This window comes from Coregonus lavaretus (assembly GCF_964263955.1).
Source record: "Coregonus lavaretus genome assembly, chromosome: 36".
NCBI lineage: Eukaryota > Metazoa > Chordata > Actinopteri > Salmoniformes > Salmonidae > Coregonus > Coregonus lavaretus.
The window spans coordinates 21161636-21189211 of NC_140023.1; the positions used below are offsets into that span (position 1 = coordinate 21161636).

The 27576-nt window shown below is 43.7% G+C and overlaps 1 protein-coding gene across 1 annotated transcript in view; it reads left to right on the plus strand.

The window, feature by feature from the left end:
• Positions 1-27576, plus strand: part of LOC311110598 (inositol polyphosphate-5-phosphatase A-like) — a 273383-nt gene that overhangs the window by 218256 nt on the left and 27551 nt on the right. Inside the window, exons 10-11 of the mRNA XM_084153117.1 lie at positions 17507-17602; positions 17945-18019. Coding sequence (XP_084009243.1) covers positions 17507-17602; positions 17945-18019 — 171 coding nt within the window. The remainder of the gene's footprint in view (positions 1-17506; positions 17603-17944; positions 18020-27576) is intronic.

A 27576-nucleotide genomic window follows, 5' to 3' on the forward strand; every position in this document is an offset into this window, starting at 1 on the left:
CGTACTGCCATATTCTCTAAAACGACGTTGGAGGCGGCTTATGGTAGAGAAATTAACATTATATTCTCTGACAACAGCTCTGGTGGACATTGCTGCAGTCAGCATGCCAATTGCACGCTCCCTCAAAACTTGAGACGTCTGCGGCATTGTGTTGTGTGCCAAAACTACACATTTTAGAGTGGCCTTTTATTGTCCCCAGCACAAGGTGCACCTGTGTAATGATCATCCTGTTTAATCAGCTTCTTGATATGCCACACAGGAGAAATGCTCACTAACAGGGATGTAAACAAATTTGTGCACCAAATTGGAGATAAATAATATTTTTGTGTGTATGGAAAATTTCGGGGATCTTTTATTTCAGCTCATGAAACATGGGACTTTACATGTTGCGTTCATATTTTTGTTCAGTGTAGTAAAGACAAGATTAAATTAAGAATAGTCTGATGGGTGATAATATTATTACTTGTGAATGTATTATCACAAAAAAGACTGTTCAGTGCATGGCTGAGCGTGTGTAGCGTAGAGCAGGCTATGGGCTATATCAGATATGTTTCTTCTGTCTTTGCTTGAGGAAAATATGGCCTTTTATTAACACATTTAATGCAATTCTACTACACTTTATATGACTGTAGACATTAGCAGAATCTTTTTTAATATGACAAATTACAGGGTAGCCTACTCTGCTGACACTGACAAACAGATGAATAAAAACAACGTTGTCCGTATAATAGGCCTACAAGAAGGGGAGACACAAATACACTGAACAAAAATATAAACGCTACCTGCAAGAATTACAAAGATTTTACTGAGTTACAGTTCATATAAGAAAATCTGTCAATTGAAATATATTCATTAGGCCCTAATCTATGGATTTCACATGACTGGGAATACAGATATGCATCTGTTGGTCACAGATACCTTAAAAAAAAGGTAGGGACGTGGATCAGAAAACGGGTCAGTATCTGGTGTGACCACCATTTGCCTAATGCAGCTCGACACATCTCCTTCCCGTAGAGTTGATCAGGCTGTTGATTGTGGCCTGTGGAATGTTGTCCCACTCCTCTTCAATGGCTGTGTGAAATTGCTGGATTTTGGCGGGAACTGGAACACACTGTCGTACGCGTCGATCTAGAGCATCCCAAACATGCTCAATGGGTGACATGTCTGGTGAGTATGCAGGCCATGGAAGAACTAGGACATTTTCAGCTTCCAGGAATTGTGTACAGATCCTTGCGACATGGGGCCGTGCATTATCATGCTGAAACATGAGTTGATGGCAGCGGATGAATGGCACAACAATGGGCCTCAGGATCTCATTACGGTATCTCTGTGTTCGTTGTCCGTAGCTTATGCCTGCCCATACCATAACCCCACCGCCAGTATGGGGCAGTCTGTTCACAATGTTGACATCAGCAAACCACTCGCCTGCTCAACGCCATATACGCTGTCTGCCATTTGCCTGGTACAGTTGAAACCGGGATTCATCCGTGAAAAGCACACTTCTTCAGCATGCCAGTGGTAATCAAAGGTGAGCATTTGCCCACCGAAGTCGGTTACGACGCCGGACTGCAGTCAGGTCAGGACCTTGGTGAGGACTACAAGCATGCAGATGAGCTTCCCTGAGACAGTTTATGACCGTTTGTGCAGAAAGTCTTAGGTTGTGCAAACCCACAGTTTTATCAGCTGTCCGGTTGGCTGGTCTCAGATGATCCCGCAGGTGAAGAAACCGGATGTGGAGGTCCTGGGCTGGCGTGGTTACACGTGGTCTGCGGTTGTGAGGCCGGTTGGACGTACTGCCAAAACGACATTGGAGAGGCGGCTTATGGTAGGGAAATTAACATTCTCTGGCAACAGCTCTGGTGGACATTCCTGCAGTCAGCATGCCAATTGCACGTTCCCTCAAAACTTGAGTCATCTGTCGCATTGTGTTGTGTGACAAAACTGCACATTTTAGACCGGCCTTTTATTGTCCCCAGCACAAGGTGCACCTGTGTAATGATAATGCTGTTTAATCAGCTTCTTGATATGCCACACCTGTCAAGTGGTTGGATTATCTTGGCAAAGAAGAAATGCTCACTAACAGGATGTAAACAAATTTAAGCACAAGATTTGAGAGAAATAAGCATATGGAACATTTCTGGGATATTTTATTTCAGCTCATGAAACATGGGACCAACACTTTACATGTTGCGTTTATATTTTTGTTCAGTATAGAATATGACGTCCATCTAAACTGGAGGAGGAAATTATTGTCCAAAAACAAACTTTTAAGTAGCACTGACTCAACAATGATAAATAGTGAATATTTGCAGTGCGCACTCACCGGGGATATTGCCGATGGTGCCGATAAGATAGGCTACTGTTCACTCAATTAAGTTGAGAGTTTTGATAACTAAAACACAGATTAGTCTTTTCATTGTCTTCTCTTTACAGCAATAACCATTTGCTTTCCAAACTATGTTTTCCCGCGAATGTATTTTGAAACATTGCGATATGCCTGGTTTTACCTGTTTCTTTGTTAACCGCTCAACACAGAATAGCCGCATGTGCGCTCTCCCTCAGAAATCTTTTGGGGAAAATATCCTTTCTATTTTATTCATGTGCAATTGTATTCTTTATACTATAAAATAATGCCACTGAATTCTAAGCAAATGTTGTCTGCTAAATTAACTAGTGTAGCCCACAGCCTTATAGCATAGTCAGATCAGAGCCTAACATAAGGACAACTCAGAATATGTTATTCTGTTCTTCTGAAATAGGCTACATTTTCTTCCTATCTTGTTTCTTTAGACCTGTCTAAAATAAATAATGGATTTATTGTGATTGTGTGGGCTATATTAAATGGATTCATTAGACTTTTTTAAATGTAGATGTTCCAAAGGTCTGCATCAAAGGCTTGTAGGCTATGCGTGGAAGCCAGGATATGCTAAACGTGTTTGTTGATCAACGGTCAATTACCGTGAGAACGGCAGTTATTTGCATGACAATTACCGTCTGACAAAATGGAATGACCGCCACAGTGGCCTAGTTACAGTACTGACTTACAGTGCATTCGGAAATGTTGTTACGTTACAGCCTTATTCAAAAATTGATTAAATTGTTTTTTCCCCTCATCAATCTACACACAATACCCCATAATGATAAAGCAAAAACTGTTTATAATTTTTATACATTTTAGCAAAGTTATTAAAAATAAAAAGCTGAAATATCACATTTATGTAAGTATTCAGACCCTTTACTCAGTACTTTGTTGAAGCACCTTTGGCAGCGATTACAACCTCAAGTCTTCTTGGGTATGACGCTACAAGCATGGCACACCTGTATTTGGGGAATTTCTCCCATTCTTCTCTGCAGATCCTCTCAAGCTCTGTCAGGTAGGATGGGGAGCGTCGCTGCACAGCTATTTTCAGGTCTCTCCAGAGATGTTCGATCGGGTTCAAGTCCGGACTCTGGCTGGACCACTCAAGGACATTCAGAGACTTGTCCCAAAGCCACTCCTGCATTGTCTTGTCGTGTGCTTACGGTCGTTGTCCTGTTGGAAGGTGAACCTTTGCCCCAGTCTGAGGTCCTGAGCGCTCTGGAGCAGGTTTTCATCAAGGATCTCTCTGTACTTTGTTCTGTTCATCTTTCCCTCAGTCTTGACTAGTCTCCCAGTCCCTGCCGCTAAAAATCATCCCCACAGCATGATGCTGCCACCACCATGCTTCACCGTACGGATGGTGCCAGGTTTCCTCCAGAAGTGACGCTTGGCATTCAGTCCAAAGAGTTCAATCTTGGTTTCATCAGACCAGATAATATTTTTTCTCATGGTCTGAGAGTCTTTAGGTGCCTTTTGGCAAACTCCAAGTGGGCTGTCATGTGCCTTTTACTGAGGAGTGGCTTCCGTCTGGCCACTCTACAAGAAAGTCCTGATTGGTGGAGTTCTGCAGAGATGATTGTCCTTCTGGAAGATTCTCCCATCTCCACAGAGGAACTCTGGAGCTCCTTCAAACTGACCATCGGGTTCTTGGTCACCTCCCTGACCAAGGCCCTTCTCCCCCAATTGCTCAGTTTGGCCGGGCGGCCAACTCTAGGAAGAGTCTTGGTGGTTCCAAACTTCTTCCATTTAAGAATGATGGAGGCCACTGTGTTTTTGGGGACCTTCAATGCTGCAGACATTTTTTGTTGTCCTTCCCCAGATCTGTGCCTCGACGCAATTATGTCTAGGAGCTCTCCAGAAAATTCCTTCGACTTCATGGCTTGGTTTTTGCTCTGACATGCACTGTCAACTGTGGGACCTTATATAGACAGGTGTGTGCCTTTCCAAATCATGTCCAATCAATTGAAATTACCACAGGTGGACTCCAATCAAGTTGTGGAAACATCTCAAGGATGATCAATGGAAACAGGATGCATCTGAGCTCAATTTCGAGTCTCATAGCAAAGGGTCTGAATACTTACAGTGAGGGAAAAAAGTATTTGATCCCCTGCTGATTTTGTACGTTTGCCCACTGACAAAGAAATGATCAGTCTATAATTTTAATGGTAGGTTTATTTGAACAGTGAGAGACAGAATAACAACAACAAAAATCCAGAAAAATGCATGTCAAAAATGTTATAAATTGATTTGCATTTTAATGAGGGAAATAAGTATTTGACCGCTCTGCAAAACATGACTTAGTACTTGGTGGCAAAACCCTTGTTGGCAATCACAGAGGTCAGACGTTTCTTGTAGTTGGCCACCAGGTTTGCACACATCTCAGGAGGGATTTTGTCCTACTCCTCTTTGCAGATCTTCTCCAAGTCATTAAGGTTTCGAGGCTGACGTTTGGCAACTCGAACCTTCAGCTCCCTCCACAGATTTTCTATGGGATTAAGGTCTGGAGACTGGCTAGGCCACTCCAGGACCTTAATGTGCTTCTTCTTGAGCCACTCCTTTGTTGCCTTAGCCGTGTGTTTTGGGTCATTGTCATGCTGGAATACCCATCCACGACCCATTTTCAATGCCCTGGCTGAGGGAACGAGGTTCTCACCCAAGATTTGACGGTACATGGCCCTTTCCATCGTCTCTTTGATGCAGTGAAGTTGTTCTGTCCCCTTAGCAGAAAAACACCCCCAAAGTATAATGTTTCCACCTCCATGTTTGACGGTGGGGATGGTGTTCTTGGGGTCATAGGCAGCATTCCTCCTCCTCCAAACACGGCAAGTTGAGTTGATGCCAAAGAGCTCCATTTTGGTCTCATCTGACCACAACACTTTCACCCAGTTCTCCTCTGAATCATTCAGATGTTCATTGGCAAACTTCAGACGGGCATGTATATGTGCTTTCTTGAGCAGGGGGACCTTGCGGGCGCTGCAGGATTTCAGTCCTTCACGGCGTAGTGTGTTACTAATTGTTTTCTTGGTGACTATGATCCCAGCTGCCTTGAGATCATTGACAAGATCCTCCCGTGTAGTTCTGGGCTGATTCCTCACCATCATTGCAACTCCACGAGGTGAGATCTTGCATGGAGCCCCAGGCCGAGGGAGATTGACAGTTATTTTGTGTTTCTTCCATTTGCGAATAATCGCACCAACTGTTGTCACCTTCTCACCAAGCTGGTTGGCGATGGTCTTGTAGCCCATTCCAGCCTTGTGTAGGTCTACAATCTTGTCCCTGACATCCTTGGAGAGCTCTTTGGTCTTGGCCATGGTGGAGAGTTTGGAATCTGATTGATTGATTGCTTCTGTGGACAGGTGTCTTTTATACAGGTAACAAGCTGAGATTAGGAGCACTCCCTTTAAGAGTGTGCTCCTAATCTCAGCTCGTTACCTGTATAAAATACACTTGGGAGCCAGAAATCTTTCTGATTGAGAGCGGGTCAAATACTTATTTCCCTCATTAAAATGCAAATCAATTGATAACAATTTTGACATGCGTTTTTCTGGATTTTTTTTTTGTTATTCTGTTTCTCACTGTTCAAATAAACCTACCATTAAAATTATAGACTGATCATTTATTTGTCAGTGGGCAAACGTACAAAATCAGCAGGGGATCAAATACTTTTTTCCCTCAATGTATTTTTAATCATTTTGCAAAAATGTATATAAACCTGTTTTTGCAATTTCGTTATAGGGTATTTTGTGTAGATTGAGGAGGATAAATATTTATAGAATAAGGCTGTATCGTGGAAAAAGTAAAATGGTCTGAATACTTTCCGAATGCACTTTAAATCGTCTTGAAAATCTATGGCAAGACTTGAAAATGGCTGTCTAGCAATGATAAACAACCAACTTGACAGAGCTTGAAGAATTTTTAAAGAATAATGTGCAAATATTGTACAATCCAGGTGTGCAAAGCTCTTGGAGACATACCCAGAAGACTCACAGCTGTAATCGCTGCAAAAGGTGATTCTAACATGTATTGACTTAGGGGTGTGAATACTTATGTAAATGAGTTATTTCTGTATTTCATTTTCAATAAGTTTGCAAACATTTCTAAAATATGTTTTCACTTTGTCATTATGGGGTAATTTGTGTAGAGGATTGAGAGAAAAATATAATTGTATCCATTTTTAATTAAGTCTGTATCACAACAAAATATGGAATAAGTCAAGGGGTATGAATGCTTTCTGAAAGCACTATATGTGAGTAAATACAACTCCCAGTAATGCTCAGTAAGTGTATATGATCTGTAATGGCCACAAAGCTGCATCGTTGTAATCATCACTTGATGTTTCGATTTCATTTTATTATTGTTTTTTCATTGGGAGGATAGTTTTTCTTCTGAGATGTGAAAAAGTATTCATTGCACAAACATTGATGTCCGCTCCGCTGTTTATGGCCTGTTTGGAACCAAAACCTCCCTCTAGCAATATTCAAATGAAGCATTATCCCAATAAGAAAGGCAAGCTGTTGAAGCGTTTGACTGTAGGAGAGTAATTTCTGTGTGTTAAACAGTCTTGCGGACATCTGCTGTGATTGGTTTCAAACTGCTGACTTAAAGTGTCAGAGGGGAGGTGGGCTGACCAGGGTTTTCAGATTAAATCTTTCATTAGGCTCTCTTTGTACAGGTGGTAGTAATGTGTCAGGAGCTTGGCCTGAGACAATGACTCCTCTAACTTAGCCTAATACGCTGAGGAGTGCCTCCTTTACTGCCACTACTTCTTACACACACACACACAATGAACAATCTGGTGGCCTTTTCCTGTTGAGACGTCTTTCTTCGCCCATTGTGTTGGTAAAATGTGTCTGTGATTAGGAGCTGTTGTCTGTTTCTTTGCCTTAGCATGTATGTGTGAAAGTTTGGTAAAGTTGGATATTTAGCAATATGTGGGTGTGATGGGGGGGGGGGGGGGCTACTGCCTGTGTGCATGCTCCTAGCTCAGCAGGGTGTGTCTACTCTGGAACCTCCAGCAGGGTGAGTTCGGCGGGGTCAAAGTGATGAATTTTTATGGGCCTGTTGCCTGTGTTTCAGCCCTGTCCCTTTCTCTATGTGCTGCATTGCCTCTAAAAACAACCAAGCCAGGGCAATTTGTCCTGCAGGGCCCTGGAGAATGGGCGAGAAGAGAAGTTATATACCAGGGGGCCAAACACACACAGTCACACTCATGCTCACACACACACATTCACCCCCACCCCAGCGTCATGTTGTCCTGAATGATTTGTGGCCTGTCCATTACGCTTCAGAAAGGACAAATGCATTTGACAGGGCCCTGAAGGTAACAGAGGGGCAAGAATGGCACCCCTCCCAACGCCACCCGTTGTTTTGGAGAAGTTTCCCAGATGTTATAATGCGCAAGATAAATAGAGCACATTATCGTTACCTCGCACACCCCCTTTACCTCGCCTCATTTGAGAGGGGGCGTTGCACACTAGGAGAACCCCGCAGTGTGGCCTGCTATCACAGTACTTCAGCTCTCACACTATGGGGCTCATGGGAAGCCATGCGAGTGTGTATGTATCAGTGTCTGTGGTGGGGGATGCTAAGGCAAGGCAGTGAGAAGGGACGACCATTCTTCCGACCAGAAAGACGTTCATGCATGGTCCTGACTAACCTCTAACCTGGTGTGAGTCTGGGTCAGAAATAGGGTAACAGGGTAACAGTGAGGGTAGCAGGGTAAAGCCACAGTCAGGGCCCATAATAAAGAGTCTCAGGAAAGGAGTGCTGATCTCTGATCAAGTCCCCCTGTCCTGTCCATGTTATCTTATCCATGATGGTCTAAAAGGCTAAACTGATCCTACTTCTACTCCTACTGATTCCTACTGATGCTTTATGAATACTGAACCAGATCTGTGAACTATCCCCCCCCCATGTTAAATCCCCCCTCCTAGTTCTTCATCCATGGCAATGGTGAATCTGCTGTGTTTAGTGGGATTAATTAGCAACCCGCAGGGAGAGAGTGTGGAGCTCACTGGCTGGACTCCAGGCAGGTCGGTTGGGGAGGTTGGGTCAGCCCTGATTTAAAGGCGCCCTGGGTAATGGGTGGCGGGTGGGGAGGAGAGGGTACATTTGTTTTTGCCCACTTTGGATCCGAGCGCCTCACCGTTTGGGCAGATGTCTCAATCATGCATGCAGGGCAGACTGATGAAGGGAGGGAAGAGAGGAGGAGAGCGCTAAGCTAAACCTGCCAGCCGTTGGCACCACTCGAGCGGGTTGGAAAGTCCCCTCGCGCAGCGGCGAGAAAATAATGGCACGCCGTGACAATGCCACGACAATGCCACCGCCCCTGTTGACACCAAGGCCAGCCCTGCCCTGTCCCCGCTCGGCGTAATGGAGAATGATCTCTTTAAGCAACGGCGGCCCAGGGGCCATACTCCAACTCTCTGTCCCGTCTCTCTCTTTCTCCTCAAAAATAGAGATTGAATCGCCAAGCTCTAGACACACTCAATGAGTTATTATATTGGGTGGAATGGCAGTGACGGGAGAGTGAACAGTAGGCATGTGAAATGATTTGATGGGAATATTGTTGCAAAGGGAGGCTATATTACTGGAAACTTGTAGTTCTTTCAAGGATTTTCTGTATTATATCACAAGACATTTATTGGCCCTTTTGGGTACTTCAGATTATCACAGGTTTCTGTAATAATCTCTGGCCTTCTGTGTGGCCTTATCACATGTAAAATATATGAAATAATAGAAAAAGATGATTTAAAACTAAAACATAGAATGACAAAGCTGTTAAACATTATCCTAAACATAAACCATCGATTTAGTGAATTCCATTGGTGTTTAATATGAGCGTTTCAGCATGAAATATCCTTTATATATTTTTTTTTACAAACGTATTTATTTTAATATGTCTATGTATTTGTTGTCAATGTTTTGGTATCAAACTGGTGGCAGTTGTGAAAAAGTATTTAGTTGGAAGAGTTGCAGAGTTAATTGAAAATAATGCCATTGTTGATTAGATGCTTTTTTCATTAATTTTTTTATTAATTTTCTCATGAACCATATGGTCTATCTACTAGAAACTCATGGACAATATGGACACTTATATAATAAATGAATACTATATACAATATGAAAAGTTATTGAAGTATAAATTACCAAAGTTACTATAGATTGCCCTAGATGTTCTTTTAATTACCAAAATTACTGTATATTCCGGTAACTTAAGTAAACGGTTACCGGTATCTTTGCAACTCTAGATGGGAATCACCCAGTGGCTGGGTTGAGTGATGTAAGCGGAGCCCCTGTGGTGTAAATCCCATGAAGCCACCATTGCCCCATTGTCATGCCAAGGCAGTCACCTGGCACACTGCCACACATATGCCCATGGAACCCTGGTGGAGAGGAGTAGACTTATGACCTCAGATACAGGAGGAAATACTACCTAGAACATGGGTGGGTATACCTTTTGGCTCAAGGGCCACATTGAGTTTGTGAAACCAAGTGATGGGCCACATACTATATGTGTGGCAAAACATGTGAAGCCTTTATTCATTTTCACATTTACATTTTAGTCATTTAGCAGACGCTCTTATCCAGAGCGACTTACAGTTAAGTGAGTGCATACATTATTTTTTATTTTTCATACTGGCCCCCGTGGGAATCGAACCCACAACCCTGGCGTTGCAAACGCCATGCTCTACCAACTGAGCTACATCCCTGCCGGCCATTCCCTCCCCTACCCTGGACGACGCTGGGCCAATTGTGCGCCGCCCCATGGGTCTCCCGGTCGCGGCCGGCTACGACAGAGCCTGGATTTGAACCAGGATCTCTAGTGGCACAGCTAGCACTGCGATGCAGTGCCTTAGACCACTGCGCCACTCGGGAGTACACACAACTACTAATGTACTGTAGGTGTACATATGCTTGCAGAACAATTCTACCCTTGTACCATCTCTACCCTTGTTTTTTGTGAACAAATTATTCAAAATAAAATCACAAAATGTATATAATTTATAACATCACAGACACAGTCAAACACACACACAGATCCTGTATCTCTACCCTTGTAAAGTACAATCAAACTTACAGTCACAATATGCAAACTTAAAAATATATATTATATGACTGGAGACATACAAAATGTAACAGCAGATGTGTAAAAAACAACAACTATTAAAACATTTGAGGGCAGCATATGGTAAGAGCATCCGTTTCATTTGGAGTGGTCTGTTTTTGAAAGCATATTAAGGAACAATTCTCATCTCCATTGTGAGCCATATTTACAGTTATCCAATCACCTCAGCCCAAATCTGACTGATTTAGTTATTACCTGTATCCAAGTGCATTGCTGGATAATTCTAACTGCATAACCATCACCAAGAAAAATCATAATCCCTGCCTACCTCAGTCACGGTTATTCAAGTCTTAATGTGAACAATGGGTCTGGTCACCTCTCTTGGCAAGGGCATCAAAGTCTGGTGTCATCTTTGATGTAGAGATTCTCAGAACAGCTGACAAATGGTCATTTGTTAAATTTGACCTGTGGGATTTGTTGTAATTCATGACTGAGAATGTTTGTTCACACACATATGTGGACCCGACTAAAACAAGCATCCTTTGGACGTGCTTTTTAATTTTTGGAAACTTTGTTTAATTCAGTGAGCCATAGAACTGGTCTATTGTTGCTGTTTTGTACTTCTCCTTCAAAGCACTGTCACATTGGATGTCGATGATCTCCAATTGTGTGTCTGGTGGTGCTTTCTCACTGTCGAAAGACAGGGGGCATAATACAAGCTCCAGCTCAGTCTCAATCTTGGTGAAGTCTGAGAAGCAGCGGGAAAACTCAGCATGCAGGTCGATCAAAGTGCTACTGTATGTCTCAGTGCGGGACTGCGATGTGGGCGCGTTCAGTGCGGCCAGTGTCGGAAAATGAGCGAGAGACCGGCTACTCATTTGTCTGGAGATCAACATAAGTTTGGCCTTGAATGCTTTCACGTTGGAATACAGTTCATGTTCAAAAACACAATTTCCCTTTAGTTTCACATTTAGATCGTTCAGATGCCCCAATATGTCCACACCGAAAGCAAAGTCGCCCAGCCAGTTTGTGTCTTTCAACACTGAGAAGTCGTCAGCTTTACCAAACATATCAAGGAACAAACCTATCTCCCCTCTCAGTTCCCACACACAGCGAAATACTTTCACCAGGCTTAGCCAGCGCTCATTTGAATGGTACAACAAGTCCAGGTGCTCTGCCTCTGTGTCATTGAGCAGCTGAATGAACTGATGATGGTTAAGCCCACTTGCCCATATAAAGTTTTACAACCCCTTTGACAACACTTTCCAGCTTTAACACACTTTTACACAGGGCTTCCTGATGAATAATACAGTGAAGAAATATCAATTCCTCCGAGTTAGGGCTTTCTTCTTTTACTTTGTCTTGTAATCCTTTTAGTAGGCCAATGTTTTTACCGGTTAGATTTGGTGATCCATCTGTTGTGACATTTGTCAGTTTGCTCCACGGTAGATTCATTTTTTCCAAGCAGGCAGACACCCTGTCATATAAGTCAGAGCCCCTGGTTGTTCCCATCATTTATTCCATCACAAGAAGTTCCTCTGTTATTTCAAAGTTCTCATTTATTCCTCTGACAAAAATGTAAAGTTGAGCGGTGTCTCTGATGTCAGTACTCTCATCCAGTGTTATAGAAAAAAGATAGAAGCCATCTGCTTTTTTCTTCAACTCTGAGATTAGCTCCTCACCTATCACTTCACGCGCCTGGTGATGGTTCTGCGTGATAAGCTAATTTTCTCAAATTGGCTTTTACTCTCAGTACAAAGTATACCAGCGGTCTCCACCATACACTCTTTCACAAACTCCCCTTCAGTAAAAGGCTAGCTCTGCTTTGCGATTTTATGTGCAACTATGTAGCTTGCCTTAGTTACGGAGTCTTGAGTAGAGCACCGTTTAGTTAACGTATTTTGTTGGGCTTTTAAGTTTGTGGCAAGTTTTGAGGCCTTCCTTGCCTTTTCCTGAGAGGACAGATTGCTAACGTAGTTAGCATGCTTGCTTGAAAAAACGACAATTGAGATTCTATTCCTTAAAAATGGCAACACTTTCTTGGCATATCAGATATACCGCCCTATGTCCAATATTAGTAAAAAAGTATTTTGCTGTCCATTCTTCTTTAAACACATAACGTTCAGAGTCCACTTTTATCATTTTCGCAGCACTCATTTTTCACGTCAAAAGTCATCAAGCAATTTTACATTTACATTTTTGTCATTTAGCAGACGCTCTTATCCAGAGCGACTTACAGTTAGTGAATGCATACGTGTTATTATTATTATTTTATTTTTTCATACTGGCCCCCCGTGGGAAACCCACATCCCTGCCGGCCAAACCCTCCCCTACCTTGGACGATGCTGGACCAATTGTGCGCCGCCCAGGGGTCTCCCGGTTGCGGCCGGCTGCGACAGAGCCTGGACTCGAACCAGGATCTCTAGTGGCACAGCTAGCACTGCCATGCAGTGCCTTAGACCACTGCGCCACTCGGGAGTCGGAGTAATGAAGTGGCTATGATGACTGAGCGCATTCTGAATCTGACTGTAGGCCCAAATACAGAGCGCACTGCCAGGCTACAGCGCCATCTATTGGAGGTTGTTTGTATATCATGGAATGAGTCATTTTAGGCCAAAAATCGTAACTCAAATATAATGATATTTAATACATTTAAAAAATGTCTCGCGAGCCGGATACTTCATCTAGAACCATACAGCAGTGTTTCCCAAACCTCTCCTCGAGTACCCCCAGCTGTTTCACATCATTGATGTATTCCAAAACATGATTCAATGAAGGGCATGGTGATTAGTTGACCAATTGAATCAGGTGTGCTAGTACTACAATAGATCTGTGGATTTGCTGTGGTTAGTCGATTAGCGGTTTGGGAAACACTGCCTTATACATAACACTGAAATGTGTTATGTATGTCTACACGTTGTATGGGATGTGCTGAATGGAAGTTATATCAGGGCAAGAGGGGGATACTGGCTTTGAGTACAGTAGGTTTTCTTAGTTGTGGGATTGGTGTGCTGGTTGGCTTGTGGCCAGGTTGAATAAATGGGGGTTGTGCCATGGTTTTGTTGGTTGTGTCAGTGTTGTGTTTGCGTCAGGCTCAGCCAAGCTTCTCCATCTGTTTGCGTGGCTGGATCACTAGCAGAAGGAGAAAGGCAGTCGGTGCTTTGAAGTGGGACAGATTGCTTTAACCTCGTCTCTAAAGAGAGCAGCTGGAATAGAGAGGTCTTTTCACCGCCCGTATCCTTCTCGGACACTGATGGGAAGAGGCTATACGGACACACCTGGTGCCCAAATTGATGACGTATGTTGCGCAGCTGAGAGTCGAGTAGAGACTAATGGATTCGGTTCAGTCAGTCATCCTGATGAGCCCTTCCCAGCTAGCTAGTTTATGCTGGCTAGCTGGGAACAACCACAGCATGGCACTAGTTAAAACTTGTAAAAGAAAGTGATATTTAGATGGGCGAGGGAGAATTAACTTGTAGTATTAGTCACCATCTGGATGTCACCGTGACATGCCAATTAGCTAACGTAATGACAAGCCGGTGCGAATGACCAGTGCAAAGGTGTTGTAACGAGGTGCTTGCCGACGTGAGCTGCTTCCCACCGGAAAGCCATATCGCATGTCACTGCCGGTAGTTAAAACGGGGGAAATTTGTTCCATCCCACTTGATTTTATATTGAATAGGATAGCAGCCTACACAATAAATAACTTATAATATTGGTAGTTACCATCTGGATGTCACCGTGATACAGTCTACTGCTCAATGGGGAGAGTTGCAAGCCGGCCACACAACAACACTGGGCACAGTGTACTTCGCTCCCGCTTGCCGAGCACTGCTGTCCGGCAGTAAGGAGAGAGAAGTAGCTAGATGGTGTATCCAATATCAGGCCAGGGTGACAGCTAAAGCACATTTATTGTAGTGATGTTCATCTAAAATGTACAACTACTGAATTTAACATCTACATTTTTGTAAAAAATAAATAAAACTACTCCAATTAAAAAATGGAATGATTCTGAACACTCTCCCAAGTCCCAACTTGGGCAGACAAGTTTCAAATTCTCGCTGAAGTTTCTAGCCACAAGCATAAACTAGCTAGCTGGGAAGGGCTCATCAGGACGACTGACTGAACCTAATCTGTTTGTCTCCGCTCAACTCTCAGCTGCACGACATACGTCATCAATTTAGGCACCAGGCGTGTCCGTATAGCCTCTCCCACACCGATGAGATTATTCAATTGAAGCACAAAGCAAGCGCCATCCCCCAAGATGCACGGGGGCAACCTCTCCTCTAACCCCTCGACAAACAGGCACCCCGTCTCCTGTGTTGACCTGAGACCCACAATGCATAGCTTTGCCGGGCCGGGAACTCTCTTTGTATGGGCTGTTAGAGAGACTATTGGCGTTCCGAAGCAGTGAAGACATCCCACTGGACAACTCTACATATTTGTTTTCCTTCCAAACTTCTCATCCCTGACAGCTGTCCTGTTTTTTTTTCTCCTTCTTCTCCACCTTATCCTCATGTACCAAATGAAAAGCCAATTGTTCAACTCAAATGTGTTATGTTAATATCATTTTGGGGGTCAATGAGAGCGTGTTTAGATGTAATGTGTTATGTTAATATCATTTGGGGGGTCAATGAGAGCGTGTTTAGATGTAATGTGTTTAAAAGACGCAGGCTCTTTGATCAGCCCAGCCACTGGCCCTACTAGAAGAGAGAGCTCTGTTCAGGAGCCCCCCTCCTCTCGCCTCCCACACCCCTACCCAAGCGGTCACATTACCCAGGGTGCCTCTATACCAGATGCAGGATCCACAATTAGCGGTGGTGAGCTTGGGTTAAATCGTGGTCAACATCTGTCCTTGTTTTCTCACTCAAGGATTTTTTTATATTAATTTCTTCTTATATCTGAGAGAGCACCTGGGCTCTCCTGGCAGTCCCGTCCTGCATTGATCTAGAAGACTTAAGCGGTGGCATGGGGTTCTCATTTACCCTGCCTCTTTGTTAAGTTAGGGGGGTATCTCATGACGAAGATCCCTGCATGGGCCGATGGGCTGGTGGGTTGGTGGACCGGGCTGAACTATACAAGGGATGGGGTGATGGAGTTATAGAGGGAAGAGGAGGGGGAGGTTGTTTTTCGCTGAGGCATCCCCGGACGACAGGAACGCACTGTGATCAATGGCGTGCAATCAGCCGCCTCTGACTCCCATGACACACTGATCAGTCTTAGTCAATGAACACATGAATGAATGAATCAATCACGTCAGGCCACGGAACTGCTTAACCTGAACAACTGTGAGGACAGACCAACACCATACTGCTGGGTGTGTAGAGGACCCACATTGGTACTGTAGGCACGCTATTCTGAAAAACTGAGTTGATCCTAAAATAATATTACACTCAGATTGACTGGTTTTCCCTAAAATGTTATAGTTTCACTAAAATGTAGACCAAGTGAAATCATTTCCCCACAATACACGACACGACACTGTCAATGTCGTTTTTCCTTGTTGAGCTTTCGGTTCGGAGTCAGAAACAGTTGGCAAAAGGTGTGACACAGAAAAGCTACAGCATTGTGGACCAATGAGCCACTGGGCTCTTAGAAGAAAAACACAAACAACTGTGTGCTTGCTTGCGCAGGTGTGCTTTTGACTTGTGGTCGGGACATATTCATGTATAGTGATAAGCAACATTGACCCTTGTGCTCAAATAACAGATTTCTTGGTCGAGGCCAACGCTCACTGGATTACAGAAATAATTTGAACATGAATGGAGAGGCCATTTCTGTCCTTGAAATATCAGTTTTTTTCTGTCCAGTAAGCTGTGTGGGTTTCTGGCAGCGCTGCTGGCTCTGAAGTGGCCAGGGATTTCTGCTTGGCTGGGTTTTGGATTTGCAAAGCTGACAGAAGGGCTTCGGTTGGGAAGAACAAGAGGGCCAAACGCTGCTACCAAGTCACTAACTTGAAAGGCTCATTTGAATAAGATAACTTCTTTCAATTTTCATTATTTTTCTCTTGTTCAAACGTTCTCAAGCTCACTTGATGGCTGCGTTTTGTTTTCTGATTTGCTCAATTTCGATAAGTTGTGAAGTTGTTCTAAATAAACACTTCAAAAGTTGCCAATTTTGCTACGTTTTTCGTAAACATCGTAGAAGTGGACGAAAAATTTAATTTTTCGGATTATCTCTTGCTAGTGTGGCTACAATGACTTTTTGACAGGGAAAGTATATATGCCTTGCCCTTCTCCAGCTCCTTCTTTGGCCTATTCATTGCACAAAGCTGCTTAAGCACACTTAAGCGCATTAGCATTTGGATGGCAGGGACCATATTGACCTTGCATTTGGAGGGCCTAAATGAGTGAAAGATGGAGCGATTTGTTAGGGCTTTAGAAACCAGCCTTGGGGGGGAACCGGGGAGGGTTGTTCCACTTTCACTTACTGCTTGGTGTTTGTTCTAATCTGGTGTGCCGTTTCGGGCAAGCAGGACTGATTTGTGACATTTCAGTCTAAAGGCCCTTTTTCTGCCCGTTATATTGGCTTGACCTGATTAACTAATCTGTGCTTTGAATTTCAATCAGACCGCTCCCTGCAGTGTGGTATGGGAACCACTGGCTGAAGGATTACCTCATTCAACTGTCTTCAAACACAGATGGTTGAATGTTTAACTAATTGTTAAAAGAGTCCACAAAGGGGAATTTAACCATGCACACGGTCCACAGGGTCAATACATAGCACAGAATAAAGAGGGGGACAGTAAGATGGGGCTGTTTTTGGGTGTGGGGGGGGGGGGGGGGTCTTTAAAAAAATCCTTCAAATGCATAGTGGTGTGCATGAGTTCTGTGTGTGGACTGTAGAATGGTCATTAGTAATGTGATACAGTATAGCCTTCTGTACTGTAGGCTGTACCGCCAGAGAGAGGGAGAGAGTGTGTGTGCGAGTGATGTCCTGTGTTTTATCCTTTGACACCATACGAAATATTGTTACATTTGTTTTGTCCAAGCCTATCTCAATCTACCTCAGTATGATATATTGCTCCATCCTATGAGAAGTATGGAATCCTGCCACTAACCCTCCCTTTCCTTCTACAGAGTCTGTGTTCCACTGCCACCATGCAGACGGTCAGAGTAGGTGACACCAATGAAGTCGAGAAGCTAATATTCAGAGAATCAGAGAACGATCGCGAGGTATGCTACAGCATTGAAGTTGGTTCATAACAAGACGTAAATGCACTGTACACACACAATACCTTCAAAGTTTTGTCAGAATTACTAATGTACAGCACCTCACCTGAACAGGGAATAGCTTCTTTGTAATGTGCTCAGTTTAGCCCTATAGCGAGAATCAGACATAAGTGTACAGGTGGAGTTATAGTACTGAACACTTCAGACATAATGAATGCTGCTCCCAACACCACAGCACATTACCCTTCATTAAATTAATTAAAGCTCTAATTATAAAGTGCTGGTTCAGATGAGGATCGCTATTAATCAGTCCACTGTTCTCCTCCCCTCTTCTGCCCCTTTTAGGTTGTACTTCAACTTGAAAAGAAGCTTTTTAATTATATCAACCAGGATGTTTTCCGGGAAAACAATGGGACCCTGGTAAGACATTAATTTTGTTTGATAACTTTTAGAACTCTGGAAGGTTTATTCAATTCATTTTTATTGAGGCCATTAAGACATTCAGTTGGGACATTCAAAGTAACAGGAATGTTCAACATTTACAACATGTCATCTTTAGACAGAGGCCAACATTCACTGTAAAACAAGTAAATGAAAGTCACTGATGCAGAATTAGATTTTAGTTTTTTTTGGGGGGGACAGGGGGTGAGGTAAAACGATTAGGACACACAGTTGGTGTCATTGTGACAGAAGCGAGCGGTGCAGATGGTCTGAAGGATGCCCTCACGCTTTCCTGCCTCGTATAAACACTGATTTCAATCTAGGAAAATATTTACTGGGTACCAAATAGAAGAAAACGGATTGAATAACCGAGGGACTACCTTGACCTGGTCCAATACACACATATTCGTTTTCCGTTGCAAAACGCTTTGAAATGTTTTCCGTTGTGTGTCATAATGAATACAACCCTGATTCGTATCATCCTGACCTGTCCTATTGGGACACAGCTATACACTAAGTGTATGTGTGTATGTTCATGCAATTGGACATATGTAACAGCGTATAACAGGCAATTGGACACATGTAAGACTTATGTTACACACATCAGGACTCCTAATGACCATGTCATAATAATAGCCAATAATCCATGTGACACATATGACTCTTCAAGTAGTCTGTCTGTCTGTGTGTGTATACATACTGTGAGTGTATGTGTGGCTGTATGTCTGTGTCTCTGTGTTGGTATGTGTGTGTTTATGTGGTGTGTGTTTGTGCCCCAGGAGGCCCCCACTTTCCTCTCCCCCTCCCCTGCAGGGCTCAGCAAGATAAATGGTGTAATGGGGCATCAGAGATAATCTGATGGTCATAGTCTAGTTAAACACACCGTGCTATGATCCTTATAAAACAAACTACCTTTCCAAAAGGATAAATGTTCCCCCCTGCACCCCTCCTCCTCAGAAAAATAAATCCATTGCATCCTTCATCAACTACTAGGCTTGACAGAAATGTAATTCGAGGCACCTCTCGAAAATAATTATTATATTTTGAGAGGAGTAATCATTGGTCGGGACATGATTGAATGTGTCCATGCCTATTGATTTTTGCTATGATTAATAGGTTTGTTTAGTCGATATTCCCATCGAAATTGTATAATTAATTATCCCCGCCGCTGTCAGGCCGGGACGATGGAGAGCACTGATAAGTATTTGGGACGATTACCTTTTCCGGGAGTCGTGGCATCAAGGGACACAGGGGCTTGCTCCTCGGCAGAGGTAGAGATGGTGGATCTATGTTCCCGGGAACAAGGATTCTGTGCAGACGCGTGCCCCCTCCTCTCCACTACCTCCTATCTATCCAGTAGCGAATCTTCCATCCAGTAGCCCTCCTCTCTCTCCTCATCATTGATTTTGTTTCAGTATCTCTTTATTGTAACTTTATCAGTGTGGTGTCGGCAGACGGCTGGGAAGGAGGAGGGGTAAGAGGGGGGTGTATTGGGGTCCTGTTTCGAGTGATGAACTTTTCTGTCGGGGCCGCTCCTCCTTGTCATGCTCCCTGCGTACTCGCAACATTACTCAAGCCGCAAGAGTTTTCGAGATTAAGTAAATAAATATATAAATAAAGATCCATCCCCTCCCCGGCTAAACTTCTTTCATATTTTACCTGTCAGTGCTCTTAAGTGGTAATACAGCAGCATGCTAAATAAAATGTGACCTTAGCTAGGAAGAAAAACATGGAAGGCCAGGGAGAATGGGCTTCTGTGCTGTCTCTTATACCGGAGTGCCTCACTACAGTGAATAGCTTATTGATCAGTTCCTCAGTCTGATCATTTACATTTACGTCATTTAGCAGACGCTCTTATCCAGAGCGACTTACAAATTGGTGCATTCAACTTATGATAGCCAGTGGGACAACCACGTGCCTTCGGAAGGTGGTCAGTGACTCCGCTGTCCTGGAGTCGTGGGGGAGCTTGTTCCACCATTGGGTTGCCAGAGCAGCGAATAGCTTTGACTGGGCTGAGCGGGAACTGTGCTTCCGTAGAGGTAGGGGGGCTAGCAGGCCAGAGGTGGATGAATGTAGTGCCCTCGTTTGGGTGTAGGGTCTGATCAGAGCCTGAAGGTAAGGAGGTGCCGTTCCCTTCACAGCTCCGTAGGCAAGCACCATGGTCTTGTAGTAGATGCGAGCCTCAACTGGAAGCCAGTGGAGTGTGCGGAGGAGCGGGGTGACATGAGAGAACTTGGGAAGGTTGAACACCAGATGGGCTGCAGCGTTCTGGATAAGTTGTAGGGGTTTAATGGCACAGGCAGGGAGCCCAGCCAACAGCGAGTTGCAGTAATCCAGACGGGAGATGACAAGTGCCTGGATTAGGACCTGTGCCGCTTTCTGTGTAAGGTAGGGTCGTACTCTGCGAATGTTGTAGAGCATGAACCTGCAGGATCGGGTCACCGCTTTGATGTTAGCGGAGAACGACAGGGTGTTGTCCAGGGTCACGCCAAGTTTCTTTGCACTCTGGGAGGAGGACACAATGGAGTTGTCAACCGTGATGGCGAGATCATGGAGCGGGCAGTCCTTCCCCGGGAGGAAGAGCAGCTCCGTCTTGCCGAGGTTCAGCTTGAGGTGGTGATCCGACATCCACACTGATATGTCTGCCAGACATGCAGAGATGCGATTCGCCACCTGGTTATCAAAAGGGGGAAAGGAGAAAATTAATTGTGTGTCGTCTGCATAGCAATGATAGGAGAGACCATGTGAGGATATGACAGAGCCAAGTGACTTGGTGTATAGAGAGAATAGGAGAGGGCCTAGAACTGAACCCTGGGGGACACCAGTGGTGAGAGCACGTGGTGCAGAGACATATTCTCACCACGCCACCTGGTAGGAGCAGGACCAGCGGTGTCATTTGACTTAATAAATGAGGATCGGATGTCTTCAACCTTCTTTTCAAAATGGTTGACGAAGTCATCCACAGAGAGGGAGGAGGATTCAGCAGGGAGGAGTTTCCTAGGGTTAGAGGCAGAGGCTTGAGTTGTAGAAAGTGGCTTTAGCAGCAGAAACAGAGGAAGAGAATATAGAGAGGAGGGAGTTTTCTTCCATTTCCGCTTGGCTGCCCGGAGCCCTTTTCTGTGAGCTCGCAATGAGTCGTCAAGCCACGGAGCTTACCAGCCAGGAGGATAGGGGACATAGAGAGTCAAAAGATGCAGGAAGGGAGGAGAGGAGGGTTGAGGAGGCAGAATCAGGAGATCGCAGGGAGAAGGATTTAGCAGAGGGAAGAGATGATAGGATGGAAGAGGTGAGAGTAGCGGGAGAGAGAGAGCGAAGGTTGTGACGGCACATTACCATCTGAGTAGGGGCAGAGTGAGTAGTGTTGGAGGAGAGCGAGAGAAAAGGAAACAAAGTAGTGGTCGGAGACTTGGAGGGGAGTTGCAGTGAGATTAGTAGAAGAACAGCATCTAGTAAAGATGAGTTCAAGCATATTGCCTGCCTTGTGAGTAGGGGGGGATGGTGAGAGGGTGAGGTCAAAAGAGGAGTGGAAAGAAGGAGGCATAGAGAAATTAGTCAAAGGCAGACGTAGGGAGGTTAAAGTCACCCAGAACTGTGAGGGGTGAGCCATCCTCAGGAAAGGAGCTTATCAAGGCGTCAAGCTCATTGATGAACTCTCCAAGGGAACCTGGAGGGCGATAAATGATAAGGATGTTAAGCTTGAATGGGCTAGTGACTGTGACAGCATGGAATTCAAATGAGGAGATAGATAGATGGGTCAGGGGGAAAAGAGAGAATGTCCACTTGGGAGAGATGAGGATTCCTGTACCACCGCCGTGCTGACCAGATGCTCTCGGGTATGCGAGAACACATGATCAGACGAGGAAAGAGCAGTAGGAGTAGCAGGGTTTTCTGTGGTAATCCATGTTTCCGTCAATGCCAAGAAGTCGAGGGACTGGAGGGTAGCATAGGCTGAGATGAACTCTGCCTTGTTGGCCGCAGAACGGCAGTTCCAGAGGCTGCCGGAGACCTGGAACTCCACGTGGGTCATGCGCGCAGGGACCACCAGATTAGAGTGGCAGCAGCCACGCGGTGTGAAGCGTTTGTATGGCCTGTGCAGAGAGGAGAGAACAGAGATAGACAGACACATAGTTGACAGGCTACAGAAAAGGCTACAATAATGCAAAGGAGATCGGAATGAAATTGACTAAACATCTGGGAAAGCGAGAGAGTGGGGCCTCCCTCACTTACGTTTCACTGAAACACTCAAATATAACTCTCCCAACTTCCACTTTAGACATTATAATTGTTGTGAACTACAGCGGTTCAATTTTTTCTAGGAATAGACTCTAACTTAGTTTATTCAGCTATCTAACTTGGTACAGTATTCTTCTGTGAAAACCGCCCATGGCACCTTATCCTATGATGCCATAGCTAACTAGCATGCTAGCTTCCAATAACATGGTTTAGCACCAATACACGGTTACAACAAACTACCAATAGTGTGTTAACACGCTAAACAGATCATTCGTGTCCGTGTCTAACGTTGTGTAAAGTTTTGGGGTTAGTTTTGACAGTTTGAGTGAGTACGTCGTCAACTTATTCAGCCAGTTAGTTAGCTAGCTAGAATAGTTAGCATATTAGCTAGCCATTGCGCCACACACAGAGAGAGCCAAGCTAACGTTAACTAGTCACCCATGTCTTAAATTCCTTTTGAACGACGCTGGTTACCAGTATGTAAAAATAATATAAAAATAAATGTAGGTTATAACTTACCCTTAGTAGCTACTGTTAGCTAGTTAAGTGTAAAGCTAGCTACTGAATCGATTTAGCCAGTTCGCGTTTGTCCCAACGGAGAGAAAGCATCTCCAAACATTACAGCTAGGTCGTTCCAGCTATTGTTTAGTTAGCTATCCAGGTAGCAACAAGCTAGCTACATTTCGAGTACAGTAGCTACTAACTACCTAACGTTAACGCTTCAGATAATGAGGTTAGAAAAACAGCTGAATGGTAGGTAGCTAGCTGGCATAATTACAGGTACTCTTAAGTGTGAAATAACATTGGAAACAACTATCCACAGTTGCTAATTGTTACCAGTAGCTACCCGCTAGCTAGCTAGCTTTATTGGTCCAGGTAGTGGGTTAGCTAGCCTCGTGCTTCACCGGGCTCAGCCGAATACAATACTTACCTACAATAATTACCTACAATAACTACCTAGATAAACTACCTACAATACCTAACTACAATACTTACCTACAATCTAAATACATGGTTTAAGCTTTACTCGACACCATATAAAGAAGAAGCCAAGCTTACCTCCCACTTAGAGAAACACAACCTCACCCCATCGCCACCTCCACTACCTGTGATCATGATGTATATAGCGTATATATTATATACAGTGCCTTGCAAAAGTATTCAGACCCCTTGGATTTCTTCCCATTTTATTGTGTTACAAAGTGGGATTAATATTGATTTAATTGTCATTTTTTGTCAACAGTCTACTCAAAATACTCTAATGTCAAAGTGGAAGGAAAGTATTTTTATTATTTTTTTTATAACAACTAACAGCTTTGCACACCTAGATTGTGCAATATTTGCCTATTTATTCTTTTTCAAAATTCTTCAAGCCCTGTCAAGATTTTGGGGATCATGGCTAGAAAGCAATTTTTAAGTCTTGCCATAGATTTTAAAGCAGATTTAAGTCAAAACTGTAACTTTGAATATTCACTGTCTTCTTGGTAAGCAACTCCTGTGTAGATTTGGCCTTGTGTTGTAGGTTATTGTCCTGCTGAAAGGTGAATTCCTCTCCCAGTCTCTGGTGTAAAGCAGACTGATGGAGGTTTTCCTCTAGGATTTTGTCTGTGCTTAGCTCCATCCCCTTTCTTTTTATCCTGAAACACTCCCCAGTATTTGCCTATGTCAAACATACCCATACCATGATGCATCCACCACCATGCTTGAAAATAAGGAGGTAGTTACTCAGTGATGTGTTGTGTTGGATTTGCCCCGAACATAAGGCTTTGCATTTAGGCCAAAAGGTGTATTCCTTGGCTGTGTTTTTTTGCAGTATTACTTTAGTGCCTTGTTCCATATTTGTATTCTGTATATTTGTATTCTTCTGTTCACTCTGTCATTTAGGTCATTGTGGAGTCACTACAATGTTGTTGATCCATCCTCAGTTTTCTCCCATCACTGCCGTTGAACTCTGTAGCTGTTTTAAAATCACCAATGGCTTCATGGTAACAACCCTAAGCAGTTTCATTCCTGTCCTGAAGCTCAGTTCAGAAGCACGACTGTTTGTGTCTGAGTAGTTTAATGCATAATCCACAGCATAATTATTGACTTGACCATGGTTAAAGAGATATTCAAGGATGATTTGTCATTGTTATGCATCTACCAATCACTGCCCTTCTTTATGAAGCTTTCGAAAAGCTCCCTGGTCTTTGTAGTTGAATCTGTGCTTGAAATTCAATAGTTGACTGAGGGACCTTACAGATGTTGTATGTATGGGGGACAGAGGAAGGGTTAGTCATAAAAAAATCATGTCAACCCCTATTATTTCACACAGAGTTAGTCCATGTAATTTATAATGTGATTGGTTAGAGATACTTCGGGATTTTAGTAATGTCTCTGTGTGCAGTATGAAGGAAGTTAGAGGTAGTTTTGTGAGCCAATGCTAACTAGCGTTAGTGCAATGGCTGGAAGTCTATGGGTATCTATTAGCATGCTAGCAGATTCCCATAGACTTCCAGTCATTGCGGTAACGCTAGTTAGCAACTTCCTTCAAACTGCACGCAGAGACATAAAAATCATATCCACTGCAGTAGATAAAGGGCTTTATTGCCAAAATCCCGAAATATCCCTTTAAGCCAAATTTTACTCCTGAACTATTTTAGGCTTGTCTAAACAAAGAGGCTATATGCAACAACTATATTTTAGTTATGAATTGTATTGTTTGTAGTTTTTTCTTCCACTTTGACGTTAGAGTATTTTGTGTAGATTGTTCAGTTTGGCCGGGTGTTTTGCTTTGTCATTATGTGTAGATTGATGAGGGGAAAAAAACAATTTAATCAATTTTAGAATAAGGCTGTAACGTAACAAAATTTGGAAAAAGTCAAGGGGTCTGAATACTTTTCGAATGCACTGTATAGTGTAGTTATATCTATATCAAATGCACATATCTAAAAATTCAAGGGGAATTGATATTGCATTCATCTACTTACTTAAAATGTTCACCTAAAAATGAATAACCATAACCGTATACATGTGTGTATTCCCAGACCTGTGTCAAGGGCAAAAATAATAACCCTGAATGGTAGCTTTTCCTATCATCCACATTTAGCTCGTAACAGTTTGTTGTTTACAGACCAAAACAACATTATATATACCAAAGTATTGGGACACCCCTTCAAATTAGTTGATTCGGTTATTTCAGCCACACCCGTTGCTGACAGGTGTATCAAATCTCCATAGACAAACATTAGCAGTAGAATGGCCTTACAGAAGAGCTCAACTGTAAAGTTTGGTGGAGGAGGAATAATGGTCTGGGGCTGTTTCATGGTTCGGGCTAGGCCCCTTATTTTTACATACAATGACATTCTAGACTATTCTGTGCTTCCAACTTTGTGGCAACAGTTTGTGGCCCTTTCCTGTTTCAGCATGACAATTCCCCCGGGCACAAAGCGAGGTCTGTACAGAAATGGTTTGTCGAGATCGGTGTGGAAGAACTTGGCTGGCATGCACAGAGCCCTAACCTCAACCCCATCGAACGCCTTTGGGATGAATTGGAACGCCGACTGCGAGCCAGGCCTAATCACCCAACATCAGTGCCCGACCTCACTAATGCTCTTGTGGCTGAATGGAAGCAAGTCCCCGCAGCAATGTTCCAACATCTAGTGGAAAGCCTTCCCAGAAGAGTGGAGGCTGTTATAGCAGCAAAGGGGGGACCAACTCCATATTAATGCCCATAATTTTGGAATGAGATGTTCGACGAGCAGGTGTCCACATACTTTTGGTCATGTAGTGTATGATAAGTCTTTAGCCTCTAGCCGGCTGGCTGCATTTGTTTGTGTTGACCCTCTCAAGGCGGTCGGCCATTCCCTGTCAGCGACAGTTTATAGTTTCCACAACAAATAATTAAGATCTCATAAAACGAAGAAAAAATATGGCCCTGCAATGAAAGCCAAGTGTGTGGCTTAAAAATAAAATTAAATGACCTTTCACCTCTGCGTTTATTGATGGCTTTTAATGGCAGCAGGTGTTGTCAGAGGGATAGTTTGACATGTTGTAAATCATTGCACAATTATGGGCTTGGACAACCACAGGCTGGATTGGAGGGACTGTCAGCCCAGATACCATTTATTCCCTCTGTCCCTGCAACTTCTCCCTCTTATAACGATCACAGCTACCATGATTTAGGTGTGTTGCTCATTCAGGCGAAGTATGAAATCTGAACACTGGACTTTTTTAGGGGAGGGGGGGGGGCACATCTTTCTCCTTGTCTATGATATTGCCCGAGCCATATCAGCTAGCAGCCCTCTCCAAGGTCATTTCGGGCTGACAAACTACTCCGCCGTCTTTATAATGCAACGAGGCCTTGAACCAATATAAACTGGGATTTTTTTACTGCTGACCTACCAGAACAGCAAATCATTATGCTTAATTGACCCGGGATGAAATGTAGTGTGAAATTTCAGCCCTTGGGTTTTCCAGTCAACCTAAATGAATTACTCAACATTCACTTAGAGGCTCTATGCACACGCACACACACACACACACAGACACATACACACACACACACACATCATGGAAACACAGTGCGCTTCATCACCCCCCAACACAGCTCATCTGCTGCTTTTTAAAGGTGTCACTTCTCATCTCGGCTGCACTAGCTCCACAGAGACAAACACACCTGTCCATACACACTCACAGAAACACACTGGTGTACACACACACCCAGGTAGTCTATTAGGGTAAAAACAGACACAGACATGAGGTGCACACACAAACAGGGACAATTACATTCTGCACCTCTATAAATGTTTACAGTCAATTATTTATATTATCAGCCACACACACACACACAAACCAACTTGCTGTACATCTTGACATACTCTGTTACAAACATATATGCTGGCACACTCTTCCACTAAGGGCTCTTCACACACACACTGGGAGCGTGTCATTGCGAGATTGGTGGTGCACAGTGAAGCGTGTAGCGCATCCTCCGGGCTCCATTCCTGATTCACATTGTGTGAGCTCTCCTGTGACCCTGCCTCCTGTGAGTTTGATGAATGTTACACATCTGCCCTCCTGAACCACAGAGACTCTGTCTGAGGGCCCCACTGCCTAGAAAGTAATGTCCACTGTTCTACACCACTGGCACACACACATACAGATACAGATGCTCACAGTTTACACATAAGTATGCATACAGTAGGCTACTCGCACATGAACTTGCTCATACACACTTGCACAGGCTCCAGACATACACAGCCATGTCAATGTATCCCACATATGTATGTGAAAATTCCAATCAAGTTTTAAACTAGCTTAAA